A 19703-nucleotide genomic window follows, 5' to 3' on the forward strand; every position below is an offset into this window, starting at 1 on the left:
GGGTTTCCTCTGGGCTCGTTGATAGGCAACATCTTGGGCACCTATCTATCAAAAACCACGTTCGGCTACATAGCTTTGGCGCCGACAATCGTTTACATCGCCATCTTCCTATGCGTCCCCGAATCTCCTCACTACTTTGTCAGGATGGGCAAATTGGACCAAGCCGAGAGGTCGATAAGCCGGTACCACCCGAAGGTGGTCGTCGAGGAGGAGCTGCAGTCCTTGCAGAAATTCACCTCCGAATCGAATTCGATAACGGCCGGGGACCGACTGCGGGAATTGTTAACACCACGAAACAGGAAGGCTGGAGTAATAATTCTGATACTGTACTTCTTCATGCACTTCAGTGGTCTCAATTCCATTATTTACTACATGGAAATTATTTTGAAAACAAGCAAGGTGACTGCGATAACTCCCGCGACGGTTGTGATCGTGGCCAACGTCCTTGATTCCGTGGGCGGATGGGTGTCGATGTCTTTGGCCGATAGTTACGGACGGAAGCCAATGTGGATAATCTCGGCTTGCGGAGCTTGCGTATCCATGCTTTTAACTGGAGTAAATTTTACTCTTTTGGCCAATGGCTATAATTCTTACGAACAGCAGTGGGTGCCGATTGTTTGTATGATCAGCTTCCGGGTGTTCCTATTCGTGGGTGTCTTCTCTCTTCCTAGTATATTTATGAGCGAGCTTGTCGCACCGAATGTGAAGGGCGTGGTGGTATGTTTAGCCAATATTGTTGCGGGGCTCGTCGCCTTTGCCTCAACGAAAAGTTATCAACCTTTGGTGGATGCCTTCGGCGAAGCTTTCGTGTTCTACTTGTATGCTGTTATCATGCTTTTAGCCTCTATTTTTGGCATGACGTTGCCTGAAACAAAGGGCAAGACCTTGCAGGAGATTCAGAACATGTAAATACAAAAATAACATTACAAGCTGAAAATAGCCTCCGCAAAAAATCTGCGTATTGTAACGCATTATATGAATCTCAGTTTCATTTAATTCTAATATTGTTTGCGTTCGAATTCAGCAGTTACGATGAATCAGTCATCATTGAATGTTGAATCTGTGTTATGCAGTGATTTGTGAATATGATTATTTCTGAACTTTAAATTGATAAATTCAAAAAGTAGTAGAACTTCAGTTCACTAGAAAGCAACCGTAGCGGGTTGAGTCATTAAATGTAACCGATGTATCTTATCTTTTTTAACTACCTTACATATATGTACGAAACCCAACGTCTCTCTGCCTGTCGTTATCTTCCCCTTATAACTCCAGAACCACTGAATCAATTTTGATTTTTTTCTGAAAATAGCTGCAATAAACTCTTACAGATAGAGGAAAGTTATGTTAAAGAGTTTTCAAGGCCTCTATGAGCTGTACAAAAGAATCCGCCAAAGCATAAAGATACTATGTCTTAAAGTTTCGCCAGAAGAAATACTTAAAAATATTTTCGGTTGGAACCGCAACGGCCAATTATTATATTATATATATTCTATAATACACGCGGCTCGTGGACAAATTTTACTAACTGCAAGTTATCACAGTCAATTCCTGATAATCTATAAGGTATTTATAATTTATTTCAATTACTGAACGAGTGTATGTTAAAGAGAGAACTGTGAGACCAATTGAGGTGGATATTGTTCTTCAAAATTATTTAATCTTGAGTATTGTTACATGATAGCTTTTCTGCTCTTATATCAAATGAAAGTAAAGCGAGTCGAAAACTTAAATTTCATTTCCGCAATGTATCTCATTTTTTTACTGAGTAAGAAAATCCCGCAAGTTGCACAAGTTATGTGAATTACCATAATCATACATTCCAATTTAGGGTTAAAACGAATAAAAACTTTCCCTGCAGCTCCAATATTCAAATATCAGTAAGACAAGCGTCGAAATACGTGAGCGTAGGAATACACTAGTTATCCGAAGTTTAGAGAAAGTTGTGTAATCTTCAAATATTTATCGGTCGTGTAACGCGACCAGTTCTAAAGCGACACTAGGCAGGGATATATAAGCAAATTGCTTACGTGCCCGCAAGTGGGACCGTGAGGATTATAACTCATCTAAAACTTCCACAGGTGGAACCAGTCACATGATTTTGTGGCGAATAAGATTCACCAGAGCAGAGGAAAACCAAGTAGAACTTCCGACAGAGTTCCTTCCGATCGCAAAACTCTTTTGTCGATAAACGAATTTAAAGGCAAAGTGCATCGAGAATTCGCGTAAGACTTTTGGGAAGTACGAATTTATTTTGAAATTATTTAAAAGTACAACGAAATATTTCGTTATTCTTTACGTTCAACAAAAAATACTGGGTAAATGTGTTCTGTTTATATAATGTAGCGTGTTACCATTTCACTATTTTACTCATTGGTGCATCTGTAACGGGGTTGATCCTTATACATGTATAGAGAGAAACTGTAGCGGGGCACACTCTGCACTAATGTGACATTTCACACCCGCTGATGTAGTACGGTGTGAGCTACACACACACACACACACACACACACACAGAATCTCACAGAAAGGTGCCTACAAACCGGAAGCAGCGGGTTCTCGGTAATTGCAGCACTACATAACAACGAAAAAAATGGAATCCTTTGAGTATCGAAAGATTTCGCCCCTCTATAGTTCACCGTGGCTTGATACAATTATAATCATCGAATACTCATTACAGACAACCGATAATCGATTGTCGTCTCGATAACGAAATTACAAAGCTGTAGGTCTTTTTCGCCCGGAGAGAAATAGACGTTCTCACGTGAGCTGTCGCACGGCACTGGGCGTTTAGTTACACGTCTTCGCTTATGCAACTATGTCGACAGTTTTCGTTTGTTTTTTTTCCGGTTTCATTTTTGCACTCAGCGTAAATATTTGCAATTCGGAAAGGCTGAAGTTGCTCGGTAGTCGCAGTAAGGTGAGCATTGATCAGTATAGATTGAATTGAGTCACGGCTAACTTGTGAATCGAATCAATTTCGAGAATTCTAAATTTCTGAAATCAGTATTCCAGGCCTCGAAAGTTTCAAGTGACAATTTTACAGAGTTCCGAATAAAAAAGTCTCGTAGCAGCACAGTTTCGGTTGTTCAAACTTTTGAATAGGAAGTGTGTGTGCCTATCGGTGTCCCTGACAGTGTGTATGTGTGTGTGTGCGTGTGGTTACCAAACGAGTGATTTTCCCAAATTCCGAACCCCCGGGGTTTTTACTATTTTATGAACAGTACTTTAGGTAGAAAGTGCCTAAACTGAGAGTTTTCCGGCGAAATCGATGTCTTCAGGAACTCGAGCCGTATGCCCTGTGAAATTCTGCATCTCGGAACATTGGCTTTTCGGGACTCTGTGTATTCGACCGTATAGATTTTCTTAACCTTTCGTTATTCGCGGTATGAGCGTAACGCCGCCCTTTAGACGAAAATCGCAATATACATAACTGTATGGGTAACTGTGACTACGTACTTTACCAATTCGCTCTTTGAAATGTTTACTATCGTAAGATATACTTATAATTAATAAGAATTTATTTAATGCGTGAGAAAACTATATTTACATTGAAAAATATCGTGAAAAAACGGCACAGTGCGCATTACGCGAGTTAAATCATCGAATCAATTTTTCCCATCACGTTGCCAGACTTTACTCGGAATCTATTAGCTGACGGTAAGTGAGATAGCCGTGAGCCTTGCGTGAGGCCGAGTAAAATTGAGAAAAATCAGCATAGCGATATGCCTAGCTATTTGTAACATTGTTTGTTTATTTCACATCAGATTTATCAATCGTCACAGGTACCGATAATTATTACAAACTATAGTTTGGCTGGCAAATGATACGGGCATGGAGACCTCAGCGAAAGCCAGTTTACAACTCATAAAAGTGCAACGCAGTCGGGCAGCATTAATTATAGAAGAATATAAAGACGCGGGTTGAAATAATAGTACCGGAATAATATAAATTCATGAACAAATGGAAAAATTCCTCACCGCGATAAAATATATTTATGAACGTTGGCGATGGTCAGATAGTCGTAGTAACACACGGTTGACTTGCATTTGACTTATTGGCGGCAGAACATGAAGTCAACTATCGGATCCTGATGCACTATAGAGTGTATTTGAAGGAAATAATTGACTTCGTGTCAACCATATGATCACGAATGTCCGCCAAGTTGTCAATTTACAAATAATAGCGTACAAGTCGACTGTAAATTGATTTGCCGTCATCGATAAATGGTCGAGCAAAGCTTTGAAATTTCCTTGCTTATACGTATAGTTGTCTAGACTTTGAACTGCAGAACGTTAAATTTCAACTTGACGTCGCAGTTATCCGTGTTACCTCGTATTTAAGTCATCGTCGTCCCTGACATCAAATGAATGATATCTCCCGCTTCGTTTCGAGGCACAAAACACTTGGCCATCTCCGGACATGCTTGATCAGTCAGAAAAAAGATATCCCAAGGAGAGGGATACGATTATGGCTGAAGAAATATTGCCAATGCAAATATATGACTGCAATCATCTGAAATATACCTGGCTTACTTTAGTTCTTTTTTCTCCGTGAAATTAAGTCATCCATCTATTAAGATAGTATTGTTCAATGTTGTCTATCTAGGAATATTAAATTATGCATTCGTATAATCGCACTGGCAATTTACAGCCGAGTGCATAGACAGACCTACCGCAGAATGAATTGCACCAGGGAAGGGAAAATTTGTCCACCGGCTTATCATCACGTTGGTTTCCTTGAGCGTTAGTTCAATACAGCTTTGAACCTCATACGGGACGGTGGCTACTAAAAAATCCTCTATTTATTACTTGTTGTAATTTATCCTGATGGGAAACGTGCCGTTGATACAATCGTAAATGTCAAGCTTGACCGAAGATTGAAGTGTCAATATTTCTCGTGAGGTTAATTTATAGAAATTTATTACTTCGCTTCTAAACACTGAAATACTTTCCCATTGGTGTGTCTGCAGCTACAATCGGAAATGTGATGGGATACGATCGAATAGAACATTGTGATGAGTGAACCACGCAATTGTGACGAACGAGGGTATATCGAATTGTCATTAACTCGTTCCATAATCTGATCAGCTACTTGAAAAATTCCGCATATGTTTTTAGCACCAAGTGAAGAAAAAATTTAAAGTATATGGATCATACATACTTGTGAGTCGTATCAATTACGGTCAATTATAACTTTGAACTGATTGCTGTAGGCAACAGCGCTGACGGAGATTTTCATCTTGTTACTTATGATTTTTAGAGTATAATCTTAGAGACTAAAGCCGCTGCGCGCTGATCGATATCTTCTAGGTTCCATGCTTGCGTTAAAACTGGTCTCGCGTACGGAGTACCTTGATTTTAGTATCTTATTATACTTTACAACCATATTTTATTCGAGCAGGATTATTGGTTCGGAGCCCTACCGAATGTAAAATCATTGGAACCGCGATCTGTACTAATTCAACTGACAGATAGACCGCAGCGACATTAGAGGATCGTTACAAAGAGCACGTAGTTTTCGATGTTCCGACGCCTGCGGAAGACGAAATGGCTGTCGCGACCGACGGAAATATTGTGGTACCAGTGGATCGGAGGAATAGGATGTAAGTGGAAGTAATCAAACACGGCATTCCTCAGTTATCGCGTCGTATTACCGAATATTCGTTTCGCAGCGATGCTGATGATGGGTGTGATCGGCATGCTGATCGGGATGTTGTCCCCATTTCTGGCCGTGATCACCTCCCCGAACCCGTCACTCTTCCTCACCATGGACGAGGCCTCCTGGGTGGCGTCGTTGTCTAGTCCGGCGCGTCTGGTGGGTGCGATTTTTGGCTCAATCGGCATCCATTACCTCGGAGGTAAGAGGGCGATGCTTATCGCGGGATGCCCTCTGCTGCTGGCTTGGGTTTGCCTCATCCTGGCTGACTCGGCAAAATGGCTCTACGGGACCAGCTTCGCCCACGGGCTGGGCATAGGGATCGCGTTCGTCAGTTTTCCCGTCTACCTCGGCGAAGTGAGCAGCTCAGCGACCCGCGGCGCTTTGGTGTCCTTCGCCGTGAGCGGGTTTCCTCTGGGCTCGTTGATAGGCAACATCTTGGGCACCTATCTACCAAAAACCACGTTCGGCTACATAGCTTTGGCGCCGACAATCGTTTACATCGCCATCTTCCTATGCGTCCCCGAATCTCCTCACTACTTTGTCAGGATGGGCAAATTGGACGAAGCGGAGAGGTCAATAAGCCGGTACCACCCGAAGGTGGTCGTCAAAGAGGAGCTGGAGTTCTTACAGACATTTACCTCCGAATCGAATTCGGTAACGGTCGGAGACCGACTGAGGGAATTGACAACACCTCGAAACAGGAAGGCTGGAATGATGATTATGCTACTGTACTTCTTTATGCATTTCAGTGGTCTCAACTCCGTTATTTACTACATGGAAATTATTCTGAAAACAAGCAAGGTGACCGCGATTTCTCCTGCGACGGTTGTGATCGTGGCCAACGTCCTTGATTCCGTGGGCGGATGGGTGTCGATGTCTTTGGTCGATAGATATGGACGGAAGCCAATGTGGATAACTTCGAGCTGCGGAGCTTGCGTATCCATGGCTTTAACTGGAGTAAATTTTACCCTTTTGGCCAACGGCTATAATTCCTACGGTCAGCAGTGGGTGCCGATAGTTTGCATGATCAGCTTCCGGGTGTTTCTATTCATCGGCCTCATTCCCATGCCGAGTATATTTCTGAGCGAGCTTATCGCGCCGAATTTGAAAAGCTTGACAGCATGTTTGGGCAATGTTTTCGCGGGGCTCGTCGCCTTTGCCTCGACGAAAAGTTATCAACCTTTGCTGGATGCCTTCGGCGAAGCTTGCGTATTCTACATGTATGCCGTTATCATGTTTCTAGCTTTTATTTTTGGCTTCATATTGCCTGAAACGAAGGGTAAGACCTTGCACGAGATTCAAAACATGTAAATTCGAAGGTGGGATAACGAGCTAACAATAGCCTTCGCAGGGTCCGCGTATTGTATACTATCACTATATTCTTAAATTATTTCAGAGATCATTTAATGTTGAAACTGTCTCATGTTGTGTCTTGTAAGATGATTATAAATTTGAAATTGATATACTTAAGCAGTGGTAGACCTTTACATCGCCGGTAAGCCACCATACGGGCTCAAATCTTGACGTGAACTTTGCATCTCCCTAAAACGCATCTCTGGTGCCAAAACCTTTCGCCAAGTACGTTAACAATATAGTCATTACCCACAAAAATACCTTCTTTGACAAAAAACGTATACATACAATCAGCTCATACAAAAAAAGATTCAAATCATGTACTACTGTCAAGTACACGTCTGTTAATTCACAATAAAGGCAGGATCGAAACTGAACCGTTAGCTTCCACATCTCCCTGGAATCACACTGCTGCCGCACTGGGGTAACACTGACCTTAAACTTGTCCGCCTACTAATGATAATTAAGTATGAATAAAAAACATAATAACTCACATATTGACAAAAACCCAGACAAACAAGTTAAATTAGTACGTGAAACTTGGTGGGCCTCTTTCAAGGCATGAAATATTACACATGAAATGATAAACTTTTATTAAGTTGATATTTTGGCTCCATCATTACACATGTGAATAATGTAAAGATATAAAAACTTCTTGCTATTTATAAACGCCAACTTCAGGCTAGTATATTAGCATTCTATAAACTCACAGCCAGGCAGCCAGGCTGACTGCGTAAAATATATTCTGATCATGAGTGTATTGGTGCAAGCCCGGTCTGTAATTTCACTAACTGCCGTTTTAATTAAACAATTTTGAACTAACACTGTAATATGTTATATACTTACATCTCTAAATAAATATTCGAAATGTCTGTACAGTGCAGTAAAATGGGACCCAAATAATATGAGAAATATTTTTATTGTTAATATTGATTCGCTATTTCATTGGATCGCGAATTCTAGATCTGAGATTTCAATTTTAGCGGTACATTCAACATTAGTTATGTCACTGATACTCCAGAGGGCGTAGAACTCTAATTGCACTGCTGCCTTATAGCCAGCTTCCACTCTCTGCCTTACTCTTAGGACGCACAGGTCGGACGGCGATCGAACAGATTACAATTCACCGTTAAGAGGTATTATTATTTTGCGTACACGAAATCAAGGTTTATCTAATCAATTTAATTAAGAAAAATGAATTAAAATTTTTTTATTCTGTTTCTCATACATGTTAACATAATTCTTGAAGTAGAAGGGATTTTTATTTTCTTTTATTATGTTAAAACCAAATGGCGGTGAAGTGGCTAGTGAAATAAAACGATGTTTTTCAAGACGGGCAAACAACTAGTGCCTTCAATTTCCAACCTATCAATTTTAAATTTTTACTGTGATTTTACTTTCGTAATTTGTCATTGATTTTTTTTCAACATTAATTACAAAAAGTAATTGGATAATGCCCAACACTGCACTCTACATACAGAAGTATAGATTTTTCTAAAATGTGGCGATCGGTGCTACTTTTCAGACTCAATTTCAGCTTCAGACCTTTGTTCATGTCACTTCAATTTGCAGTTTAGTATTTTTTGATAACTGGTCGAGGATTGGGATTTCGTAACAGGAAATTCCGAACCACCACAATTCGATAGCTGAGCTACAGCTTTAGTATTTACCGATGCCTTGTTTTATTTTTGCCCTTCACTTTTGCAAATTCAAGGTTGCCGAAAAAGAAAAAGAAGAAGCTGCGCAATCATCTACGTCTTCTACCAATTTACTGCTCGATGAAAAATTAAAATTCTGATAGTGACACTGCTTCAACAGCACCCCGTTCCAGCTGTTTACAAAAATTGACAGTAAGAGAGGTAGCTGTAAGCTTTGCGAAAAATCGAGTAAGTTGCCGATTGCGAAAAATCAGCCTAGCAACAAGCCTAGCGCTTTACAAAATTATCTATTCATTTGACACCTGATATTTCAATCGTCGCGGGTATCGATTACTGTAAACGTTAATTTGTGGCTCTTCAGTGATTCGAGCTCTGAGGCCGCAGCGTCAAAACAACTTAACGATTAAAACGGTCAACTGGATTGGATTCGCACGGTACCAGCTGACAGTGACATACAGACGACCCGACGAACTCCGGCAATGGTCAAGGGTAAATGAAAGTCCACGGACACGACGATTACCGATCATTTCCGAAGACAGTCCAAGTGACCAGACGGAGATGACCATCGACTATCGAAAGGACAGGAGTCAATGAAAAGTCTCGAGAGGACCTCGGGCGGTATAAATAGAGGTGCTCCATAAGGCCTCCTCAACAGATCTCAGGTAGAGCGCCTAGCTCTCTTACCGCGTATGTGGTGACGCTTATTTAGAGCCCGTTCACAAATTTAGCTTCACTTGGAATTTTCAAGAATAGCCCTTAAATTCAAATGATAAAGTTCGAAAGATTTATAGAATCCACGATAGCGGGGGATTTCGAAGATCAAGAATTGTTAAGATTACTAGTCATTCATGGAGTAGGGTAAATTGTGAACAGAACCGATAAATACTGTACTCTTTGAGTTTAATTTTTTTTTTTTTTTATTTTATTCACTTTATAATTTGATTTTGTGAAACTCCCAACATTACAAACCAACTTTTTTACAAAACGTAGCCCGGTAGGCTGCCACGGCAGTCGTTTTGGTCTGTAGTTCAGCTGTTGTAATTGATTGAATCAGGTGTTATCAGCTACGGTTTCTTAACCCAAATCTGAGCAGGAAGGCAGCTCTGGATATTCCCGAGTCTGCGAAACTTACAAAAAGGTCAGGGTGTTTTCGGGTCGGCAATACTGGCTCTGGTTTCGACCTTTTTTAGGATGTGCTATTTATTAATTAATTTTATCCAACCAGGCAGAGACATCCGCACTAACGTTGCGTGCTCGTAAACCATTGCTTCGAGAACAGTCAGCACACGTTACAATGCAAGCAGCATTGATTATAGAAGAAAATATATACGTGGGTTCAAGTGGTAGCACTGGAAAGAACATGTGCCACTAGATGCTGCGAATTCGAATACGCACGGTGAAATCCAGCATCGCGATAAGATATATTCGTGAACGTCATTTGTCCAAAGTCGTTGCGATGTGCAGAACATACATTGCTGTGAGCAGCAGGATTTGAGCGGTATGATATATATATATGTATATATGTATATATATATATGATACATGTATGTCTAGTCAACTTGAGCAGATAAGCTGTATATATCAAATTTTTATGCCCACGTGATGTGATGGATCGTATTAGCCTATGCACTCGGCCCGAGTAATTGCGCCTAGATATTTTCAGACTCTCTCACCTAATCTGCAGTACTTATCGGTCTCTCAACACAGCAGCGAATGCGCTCAGTCCGCTAGTGAGGTGCAGGCAGAGCGCAGATTAGTCAAAATTAGTAACATCTGGTCTTGTGGCAATTTTGAAAGCAAGACGTGGGCCTGTCGAAATTAGTGACGGTTTTGAAAATCACAGTCATCAATTTTGAGAGAATGATCTTCCGTTTGACTTCTCCGTTTCCCAACGATACGTTGTGGCTGCAATGGATCGGAGGTTTCGCAGGTATGTGGCAGTGGGTTGACATATTATTGAATGTAATTTTTCACCGCCTTTGCACAATTCATGCAACATTGATACTCAATTTCGGTGTCCCGCAGCCATGATAATGATGTTCGTAGTTGGCTTGACAATCGGGTGGGCTTCGCCTTACTTGGCTCAATTTTCGACTGAAGATTCTCCATTTCCTGCCTCAGTCGACGAGGTTTCTTGGATCGCGTCGATCTTCCAGCTCGGACGGTTGCCAGGAGCGGCCCTCGGTTTTATTGGCAACCAATACTTGGGCAGCAAAACTACAATGATCGGAAACGGCTGTGGACTAATGCTGTCCTGGATTCTAGTTATCGCAGCAAATTCTGTAGCCTGGCTTTATGTGGCAAGGTTCATTTGTGGGGTGGCCATCGAGGTAGCTAGCATCAGTTTTCCTTTATACCTTGGAGATATTTCAAGCTCGAATATCCGCGGTGCATTAATAGCTATGACGCTGAATGGTTTATCCTTGGGGATTCTGACCGGTAACATAATGGGTGCTTACATCTCGATGAGAATCTTCGCGTGTATAAGCCTCGTGCCAACAATCTCATTCGTTCTAATTTTCATATCGATACCTCAGTCTCCGTACTATCTGACAAGTAAGAGCAAAATGCAGGATGCGGAAAAGTCGATATTAAAATACAACCCAAAAGCAAATATCTCCGTTGAAGTCGAAACCATCAAGCAGTTTGTGGCCACAACAAGTGCCGTGACCTTCATCGATCGATTACGCGAGTTTAACATCCCTCGAAACCGGAAGGCTGGATTGACAGTTATCATCTTGGACTTGTTCGCACAATTCTGTGGACTAAACCCCATAGCGACTTACATGGAGACCATCGTGACGAGAGGTATGGTCACCGTCGTCACACCTTCCATTGTGCCCATTTTAGCAAACGGATTAGGAATCGTAGCTGGATTGCTTATGATGTATTTGGCTGATGCAGTCGGGAGAAGGAGGATGTGGGTCTATTCGAGCTGCGGAGTTTGCCTAGCTATGACAGCGCTGGGCACACACTTTTACCTTTTGAACGATGGACTAGATCCCAAACATTTGCAATGGATACCGATAATCTCTATGATTTTATTCACGATCTGTTTCAACATGGGACTTAATTGCATTCCAGCCATTCTTCTCAGCGAGCTTTTCGGAGCAAACATCCGAACTTTAGCCGCCTCCATCTCCTGTGCATTTGCGGCTGTCTTTGCATTCACCTCGGTTAACAGTTACCAGTACCTGCTAGAACTTATCGATGAAAGTTACATCTACTGGATGTATGCAATCTTTATGGCTGTATCCGCAATCTTTGGACTCTTTTTAGTCCCAGAGATGAAAGGAAAAACGCTCAAGGAGATTCAAGATTTCATGACAGAGAAGTAAAGCGTGATGGATTGCAATGATTCTGCCCTCATTAGTCATTTCTCTGTGTTCATTCACTCAGCAACTGGCCGTTTTAATCAATTTCACCAAGTACTTCAAACTATAGTTTACGTTATGAAGCTATGAGGTGAACGAAAAAAAATTGAGATCTCATCGCTTGTGAAGCTTTTCGATGAACGTGTTACAGTGAGAATTGTGATCGTTAGACATGATAACATATAAATAGATGATTTTTTTACTATGTAGATTGAATATATTTCAGATGGTGTTTTTACCAAAGGTTATGTAAGATGGAATATAATAAATGAAAAGTGCAAATTCTTCTCACCGAATCTATATCCAAGCAATATGGATAAACTTCGAAGTATATCATCATGAAGATACACAAGCGGCCAAGTCATTTGAATATAGGTATGTAAATGTTGTGCATACGAATGTAAGTTTAACAATTTAAATTGTTCAATTCGTTTTATCACATACCTATTGTCAATGTCACTTGACTTTTCCGTTTCCGTCTTTTTTTTAAAAATCCGACGAGTTGTTACGTACGAATTTGTTGAAAGTATAAATCCGTTTCGTAATCTGCTTAATCTGCAGGACTTATCCTGCTGTTAACATTGTGTTAACATAAAACGACGTTTGATTATACGATGAAGATAAACTCATGAGTGTAAACTTTTATCGTGGGCTGCTCAGAAATTCCCAAAAGATTGCGAGAAGTACCAAGTTTATGTAATTGGACATGACATGTATTAAAATGATTCCTACAATATTACAGAAAATATGCTAAATCATAGCATGCTGCTGACAGCAGGATAAGCTGAAGCTTCCGGAGTTGTATATTATTGAAGTCGCAGGCATAAGAATAAAGCAGCAGAGTAATAACACGAGGAAATAATACACAGAGTAGTTTTTGCTCCAAATATATTCTTTAAAAGTTTCGAACTAGGCGTTGCAGCCTTGTATCAGTTTTCCTGTTTCTCAAAAAATGTAATCAACGGCTTCAATTTGAACCACTCATGGCAATGCGGCTTAGATTTTTGCATTTAATTTTCGTATTTTATTACAACTTTGCTTTGATACAGTTTGCAGGTTGATCAAACAGTGCATATAAATATATCTGATACCTCTGTGTGATAAGACATATCGGTAAATGGCTAAAAGATATGCTGATACCTATACAGTGCCCAAATTTAGATGAACTTGGTACTCTTGTCAAATTACATAGATAAGGTGTAATGTAAATGCTATATACGTGTATCACGTAACAGCCCGTTGCAGATGCATTAATCTTGATGATAAATGATAAGTACGCGAACCCGCAGATTTTTCTACGATACAACCGGATATACGATAATACATTAATACGTAATCAGTTGGTCCGCACCTCTGGAAAATACATCTGCAGTTGCAGTCAAGAAACCAGTCTCATATACCACATTGTGTATCAGCGTAATTTTGAATCTCTAGTCTTCAATTTTCACAGTATGGTTTTAAGCCTGAGTCAATTATTACCTAACGGCACTTTCTGGTTGCAATGGGTCGGAGGCTTCGCTGGTGAGTGAAAGCGAATTAGAAACATTTAAGGCTTGATTCTTTCCAGTTTTTTCTCTGGCATTTATATCGTATTCGTGTATTACGCAGCGATGATGATGATGTTTGCGGTTGGCTTGGTAATCGGTTGGGCCTCGCGTTACTTGGCTCAATTTTCGACTGAGCTTTCCCCATTTCCCGCCTCAGTGGATGAGGTTTCTTGGATCGCGTCGATTTATTTCTTGGGACGGTTACCAGGAGCGGTCCTTGGTTTTGTTTGTAACCAATATTCGGTAGCAAAACTACGATAATCGGTACTGGCTGTGATCTGCTCTTTGCCTGGATCCTCATCATCGCGGCAAATTCTGTAAGTTGGATTTTCGTGGCCAGATTTATTTGTGGGCCAGCAGCCGAGTTGAGCAGCATCAGCTTTCCGCTGTATCTTGGCGAAATTTCAAGCTCGAATATTCGAGGAGCTTTGATAGCCATGACGGGAAACGGCTTATCTCTGGGAATTCTTGCCGGTAATACGATGGGCCTGTCGATGAGAACCTTCGCATTTATAAGTATCGTGCCAACTATCTCTTATGTTCTTATTTTCATATTGATACCTCAATCTCCTTATTACCTCACAAGTAAGAGCAAAATGGAGGACGCTGAAAAGTCGATACTGAAATACAATCCAAAGGCAGATATCACTGTTGAGGTGGAATCTATCAAGCAATTTGTGGGAACAACAAATACCGTGACCTTCGCCAATCGTCTTCGAGAGTTCAATATCGTCCAAAACAGGAAGTCTGGTGTGATGATAATAATATCAGTCTTTTTTGCACAATCCTGTGGACTGAACCCCTTAGCGGCTTACATGGAGACCATCGTGACTAGAGGCATGGTGACCGTCATTTTACCTGCTACTGTGCCTATTATAGCAAACGGCCTCGGAATCGTGGCTGGATTGGCGTTGGTGTATTTGACCGAAAAATTGGGACGAAGAAAGATGTGGGTTTTCTCGAGCTGTTGAATTTCTGTAGCTATGGCAGCGTTGGGCACACACTTTTTCCTCCTCAATGACGGAATCGACCCCAGCCCATTGCAATGGATACCGATAATCTCTATGATTTTATTCACGATCTGTTACAACATGGGACTCAGTTGTATTCCAGCCATTCTACTCAGCGAGCTCTTCTCAGCAAACATCCGAAATCTAGCTGCGGCCATCTCATGTGTGTCTGCAGCTATCTTCAGTTTCACCTCAGTCCAAATTTACCAATATCTTCTAGAGATCATTCCTGAAAGTTACATCTGTTGGATGTACGGAATATTGACGGCCTTATCTGCAATTTTTGGTCTAATGCTGTTGCCAGAGATGAAGGGAAAAACACTCACGGAGATTCAAAATGTCATGACGCAAAAGTAACTTTCGGATTCTTATCTTTTTACGGTCACCGAGCATATGATCGTGGTTCGCGATTTAACAATTACGCTGCCTCTCAGGAACTTTACAACGAATGCTACCTTGTAAGGTGCAGTGTCCTCGATACGGCTGGGATACGCATGCCTGTTAATAAGATTTTACACGTAGATCGGGATAGTGGCAGCAAATTTCGGTCCAACTCGGAAAGATGTTCCAAGCTAACATGACATTGCTTAAGTTAAGGAAGTACAAGGTGACAAACGAATCAACGTAACATTGCTTGCAAAAATTCCCGTTGGACGTGTTGCGGTGCAAAATATTGTGATCATTAGACATCGTAAATAATCGTTTTTTACGACCTATTTTTTTTTTTTTTTTTTACGTTTTTCGCAACTTTCCTAATAAAAGTGCTGAGATTGAAAATTGTGATTATTTTATGCATCTAAATGAATGATTTCTTAACAAATACGTGGCATGTGGCATTATAGATGATTTCTTTATCAAGTTAGATTACGGTAAATCAAAGACGATGAAGACAGCAGACCGAATCTTAAGTGTTATTAGTAGGATTTCAAACCTATTATCATGACATACGTAGGAAGTTAATCAAATATATTAATCAAGATTTCAAAATGCTGCTGGTTGATAGACTGAGTTCTTTTATATTCATTTACCGCTATAGACACGTTGTACTTCGATGAGAAATCGATGTACGGCACGTGACGTATGCTAATGCACATAATGTTACCGGTGACCGTGGCAATTGTGATTATTTCATTTCCGCGAAATTACCGGCCATAGTGTTGAATTATGATATTTAAATCCAAAACATGTACACTTCAATAATCCTCCGAAGGTCCTTTACTGATATAGCAAAATAATTTATGCGATTGAAAAAGTGACGTTATTACAATTTTGAATTGAAATCGAGAAAATCACACATGGTGCGTTTTTTGAATTTTGTGTACTTTAGCCGAAAGTTTGCCTCGGTGGCCGAGTACAGACGCGGCGACGTAACAAAGAGGTATATCATACATCGAACCGTTGATCGTACGGATGCAGTTTGAGAGTACATAGGAATAAAGTTGATACGTTTGAGTTTACGATATACCAATTTGGAAAATTTTTCGAAAAATAAACCACACGTATTCCATTCGAACATAGTTTTTAATACAATGCAGTAGCTCTATTATATTTAACTACGATTGATATTATAGTGACGCACAGAAGTATTCAATGCCTTTGGCAGATAAGAAATGTTAGTCAATGTCGTTTTTTAAAGGGCAAAAATGCATCGCGCGAATGCGAAGTGACTTGGTATTATCGACAAATTTAGTAGATAAGCCATATTACTGAAGTTACGCACGTAGTTTATATAGCAACGTCGTCTCGTCATGCAGTCCGACATAACCGAACGGAATACGTTAGTAGAGAATCAGTCTGATTATGCTTCTTCGTAATATGTCTCGTGGTAGCAGGGTCCGGATCAGTTACAAACTGGACGCTGATCCATTGAGATCTCATTTCTAATTTGTACCAGTAATCGATCCCGGGCCGATTTCTAAACTCTACATTCGGATTTTCACAGTATGGTTTTCGGTTTTAGTCAATCGTCACTAACCGGCATTTTGTGGCTACAATGGATCGGAGGTCTTGCAGGTAAGTGACCAGACATTTGAGATATTCAATTTTTCCTCTTCGTTTACTCATTTACATTTTATTTGTACATATTCCGTAGCTATGACAATGATGTTCGTGATTGGCTTGACAATCGGTTGGGCCTCACCGTACCTAGCTCAATTTTCATCCGGCGAGTCGCCATTTCCCGCCTCTGCAGTCGAGTGCTCTTGGATCGTGTTGATTTATCAATTGGGACGTCCGCTAGGAGCGGTCCTCGGCTTTCTTTGTAACCAATACTTCGGCGGTAAGACGACGATGATCAGCACTGGCTGTGGACTGCTCTTCTCCTGGATCCTCATAATCGCAGCGAATTCTGTGACCTGGATTTACGTAGCCAGGTTCATTTCTGGGGCAGGAGCCGAGTTGGTTGGCATCAGCTTTCCGCTTTATCTCGGTGAAATTTCGAGTCCAAATTTGAGAGGTACTATGATAGCCATGACGACGAATGGTTTAACATTGGGACTTCTTGCCGGTAATACAATGGGCGCCAACGTATCGATGAGAATCTTTTCATGTATTAGTCTCGTACCAACCGCCGTTTTCACTATCACTTTCGCATTGTTACCTCAATCTCCATATCATCTCATGAGCAGAAACAAAGTGATGGACGCGGAGAAGGCCATACTGAAATACAACCCAAAAGCAGATATCTCAGTCGAGGTGGATTCTATTAAGCGATTCGTCGCCTCGTCAAATAAAGCGACTTTTTTCAGTCGTCTCCGAGAGTTCAATATTCTTCGGAACAAGAAATCTGGATTGATGATAATAGCATTGAACTTCTTCGCTCAATCCTCTGGGGTGAACATTTTCACGGCTTACTCGGAGATCATCGTGACGAGAGGCATGGTCACCGTCATTTCACCTGCCACCATGGTAATTATAACGACCGGAGTCGGAGTTCTCGCTGGATTTTCAATGATGAATTTCTCCGACAAATTTGGACGGAGAACGATATGGGTCTCCTCAAGCTGTGGACTTTTTGTATCCATGGCGGTGCTGGGAGCTCACTTTTACCTTCTAACTGATGGGTTCGATTCACGCTCTTTACAATGGTTACCGATATTCTCCATGAAGTTGTTTGCGGTTTGCTACAACTTGGGACTTCTTAGCATTCCGCATATTCTGGTCGGTGAGCTTTTTGTAGCGAACATTCGAGGTCTAGCTGCTCTAATATCTTGTTTATCTGCGGCTATTTTTGGTTTTGTTTCAATCGAAATGTACCAGCTGCTCTCAGATTTCGTCGACGAAGGTTACGTTTACTGGATATATGCAATCTTGATGCTCGTATCTACTATTTTTGGTATGTTGGTAATACCAGACACGAAACGGATGACGCTAATAGAAATTCAAAATAGTATGATGAAGAAGTGACATCTTTAAGCATTTCAATCATATTGTGGCAATCGAGAGTATATCTACGTTTTGTGATTCAACATCTAACGGTTATATTGGGTTTTGGCAACAGAACTTACACAACGGTCCAATGAGGTAGACAGTGCGCGTAGATAAGGAGAGTTGCAATCAGTTTACCTATCTTAACTTATAGAGAGATTGTCAAGACAAACATCCCATTACTTTGGTTGAAGAGCTACAAATTTACGTGAAAAAAATTAGAATTACATCATAGGGCCAGAAAAACAATCTATGTGTCACAATCACGGTTTAAAATTGCTACTAGCTGGACCATTGATTTCGCCTGTTTATCGAATACTACAAACATGCTGTTATTGAATGGAAAATTAATTCATGATAAATTGCGTATAATGTAGTTCAATTTTGTCTGCCGCCACATAATTCAGTACACATCTAATGTTTCGTACATTAAAAAAAAAAGTTTTCCAGTGAATAAAATTCTCATAATCAGTGGTAAGACACGACTTATGATGTGTTTGCAATGAAAGAATGAGGTTTGTATTTACTTACGGCAAAGCAGTCTGCCAGATCGCGGGGGCTGAACTATTTTCTTGCGAAACTACTACAATTTTTTCCTAAATAATCTCTTGGTACGCGCAACATTTTTTTTTCTCAGTTTCTGTACTGATGCGTTAAGTTTTGAACACCCTTCGGAGATCTCTCCAAAAATACCTCTCCGAAACGAAGGTAAAGATTTCAAGACGCATTGATTACGCCAGGCACCCAACAAAATCGTGCAATTGTAACAGAATACCCGTTTTCTATTACAATAATTTAAATTAAATATCGAATAATTTCGTCGATCAAATTTTCTTCATCGCCATTGTAATATAACAAGGTATAATAATTTTATAAAATTATTCTAATTGTTTTGTATACAAATGCATATATTATGTGCATGAATAAAATATATAAATATAAAAAACCTATCATGAACATCCATTTAGAATTCCGCCTCGCTTTCACCTCGTTTCATCATTCGGTTTCCATATATTACCTTTCGCAATTGTGACAAATTAGTTTGCAGGTTTTCACAGCTTTGACCTCGTTTATTTATACAATACTTTTTTTTAGTAATTACGACGAATGTTAGATTTGATTATAAAGCGTATATTTCATAAACTTTTAAGTTTTTCGAAAACTCACTCCATATTTTCTCAGATTAGACACGTGTCAATTGTTTGGTCGTTGTCAAAGGACAAAGAAGATTCAGAGTGAATATGTCAATTAAAAAATATCGTTCTGTAAATTCGTACGCTCAATGTTTCAAACTTTTTTTCCTCAACCGTTTGTAAAATGAAGAATACTTTCAGAAGTATAGTGATTGAATAAAAAGAAAAAGTAAATTCTTTTTGAAAACCTGGTATATTTGTATCTGTAAAGCTGTTCAATTTAACGTTAAGGCATGTATTCTTGTAAGCTTTCGATTGTAAAGCTCGGTAATTTTAAACCGTGGTTGTCAGCCAGTGTTGATATCTCGCGCTGAGTTGCACATTGTCTGTGAAATGTCTCACGGAAATATTTACTATTCATAAAGTGACAACTTACGAAGTTTAGTATAAAATGATTTCTTTACTTTCCATTGATCCCTGTTCGATACCCTGGGATACGAACGACCCCACGTCTTTTCATCGATAACTTCAAGCACCTAACTAG

The 19703-nt window shown here is 40.3% G+C and overlaps 3 protein-coding genes across 28 annotated transcripts in view; all 3 read left to right on the forward strand.

Annotated features, from left to right (window-relative positions):
- Positions 1–19703, forward strand: part of LOC124300201 (facilitated trehalose transporter Tret1-like) — a 73191-nt gene that overhangs the window by 10890 nt on the left and 42598 nt on the right. For 6 of the 20 annotated variants that reach the window (XM_046753996.1, XM_046753992.1, XM_046753991.1 and 3 more), the window contains 2 exons: positions 5433–5602; positions 5672–7388. The exons of 6 other annotated variants lie outside the window; for them this stretch is intronic. In XM_046753996.1, the coding sequence (XP_046609952.1) occupies positions 5521–5602; positions 5672–6969 (1380 nt within the window). In that variant the 5' untranslated portion in view covers positions 5433–5520 and the 3' untranslated portion in view covers positions 6970–7388. Of the gene's footprint in view, positions 1–4684; positions 5163–5400; positions 5603–5671; positions 7389–19703 lie in introns of those variants that run through there. 8 more of the 20 variants (XM_046753988.1, XM_046753983.1, XM_046753982.1 and 5 more) reach the window with 8 other exon arrangements.
- LOC124300199 (facilitated trehalose transporter Tret1-like) lies at positions 7789–13314 on the forward strand. Of its 7 annotated transcripts, XM_046753980.1 has the most exons (7): positions 7789–8147; positions 9031–9331; positions 9660–9807; positions 9895–10167; positions 10333–10599; positions 10695–10999; positions 11207–13314. In XM_046753980.1, the coding sequence occupies exons 5-7, from the start codon at positions 10530–10532 to the stop codon at positions 12005–12007; spliced, it is 1176 nt and encodes a 391-aa protein (XP_046609936.1). In that variant the 5' UTR covers positions 7789–8147; positions 9031–9331; positions 9660–9807; positions 9895–10167; positions 10333–10529; the 3' UTR covers positions 12008–13314. The 7 variants fall into 7 exon arrangements, with proteins under 7 accessions (XP_046609936.1, XP_046609928.1, XP_046609930.1 ...); XM_046753972.1 differs by having other exon boundaries at positions 10695–13314; XM_046753974.1 differs by having other exon boundaries at positions 9724–9807; positions 10695–13314.
- Positions 16361–18541, forward strand: LOC124300200 (facilitated trehalose transporter Tret1-like). Its single transcript, XM_046753981.1, has 2 exons — positions 16361–16613; positions 16693–18541. The coding sequence occupies exons 1-2, from the start codon at positions 16544–16546 to the stop codon at positions 18003–18005; spliced, it is 1383 nt and encodes a 460-aa protein (XP_046609937.1). The 5' UTR covers positions 16361–16543; the 3' UTR covers positions 18006–18541.

The sequence above is a fragment of the Neodiprion virginianus genome, chromosome 3 (assembly GCF_021901495.1).
Source record: "Neodiprion virginianus isolate iyNeoVirg1 chromosome 3, iyNeoVirg1.1, whole genome shotgun sequence".
In the NCBI taxonomy this organism is placed as follows: Eukaryota; Metazoa; Arthropoda; class Insecta; order Hymenoptera; family Diprionidae; genus Neodiprion; species Neodiprion virginianus.

Excerpts from the sequence above, each read along its gene's own strand:
- LOC124300199 (XM_046753972.1), top strand. The coding sequence starts at position 10,530 with ATGATCTTCCGTTTGACTTCTCCGTTTCCCAACGATACGTTGTGGCTG. Across the intron at positions 10,600-10,694 it reads ATGGATCGGAGGTTTCGCAG|CCATGATAATGATGTTCGTA; the intron begins GTATGTGGCAGT and ends GGTGTCCCGCAG.
- LOC124300200 (XM_046753981.1), top strand. The coding sequence starts at position 16,544 with ATGGTTTTCGGTTTTAGTCAATCGTCACTAACCGGCATTTTGTGGCTA. Across the intron at positions 16,614-16,692 it reads ATGGATCGGAGGTCTTGCAG|CTATGACAATGATGTTCGTG; the intron begins GTAAGTGACCAG and ends CATATTCCGTAG.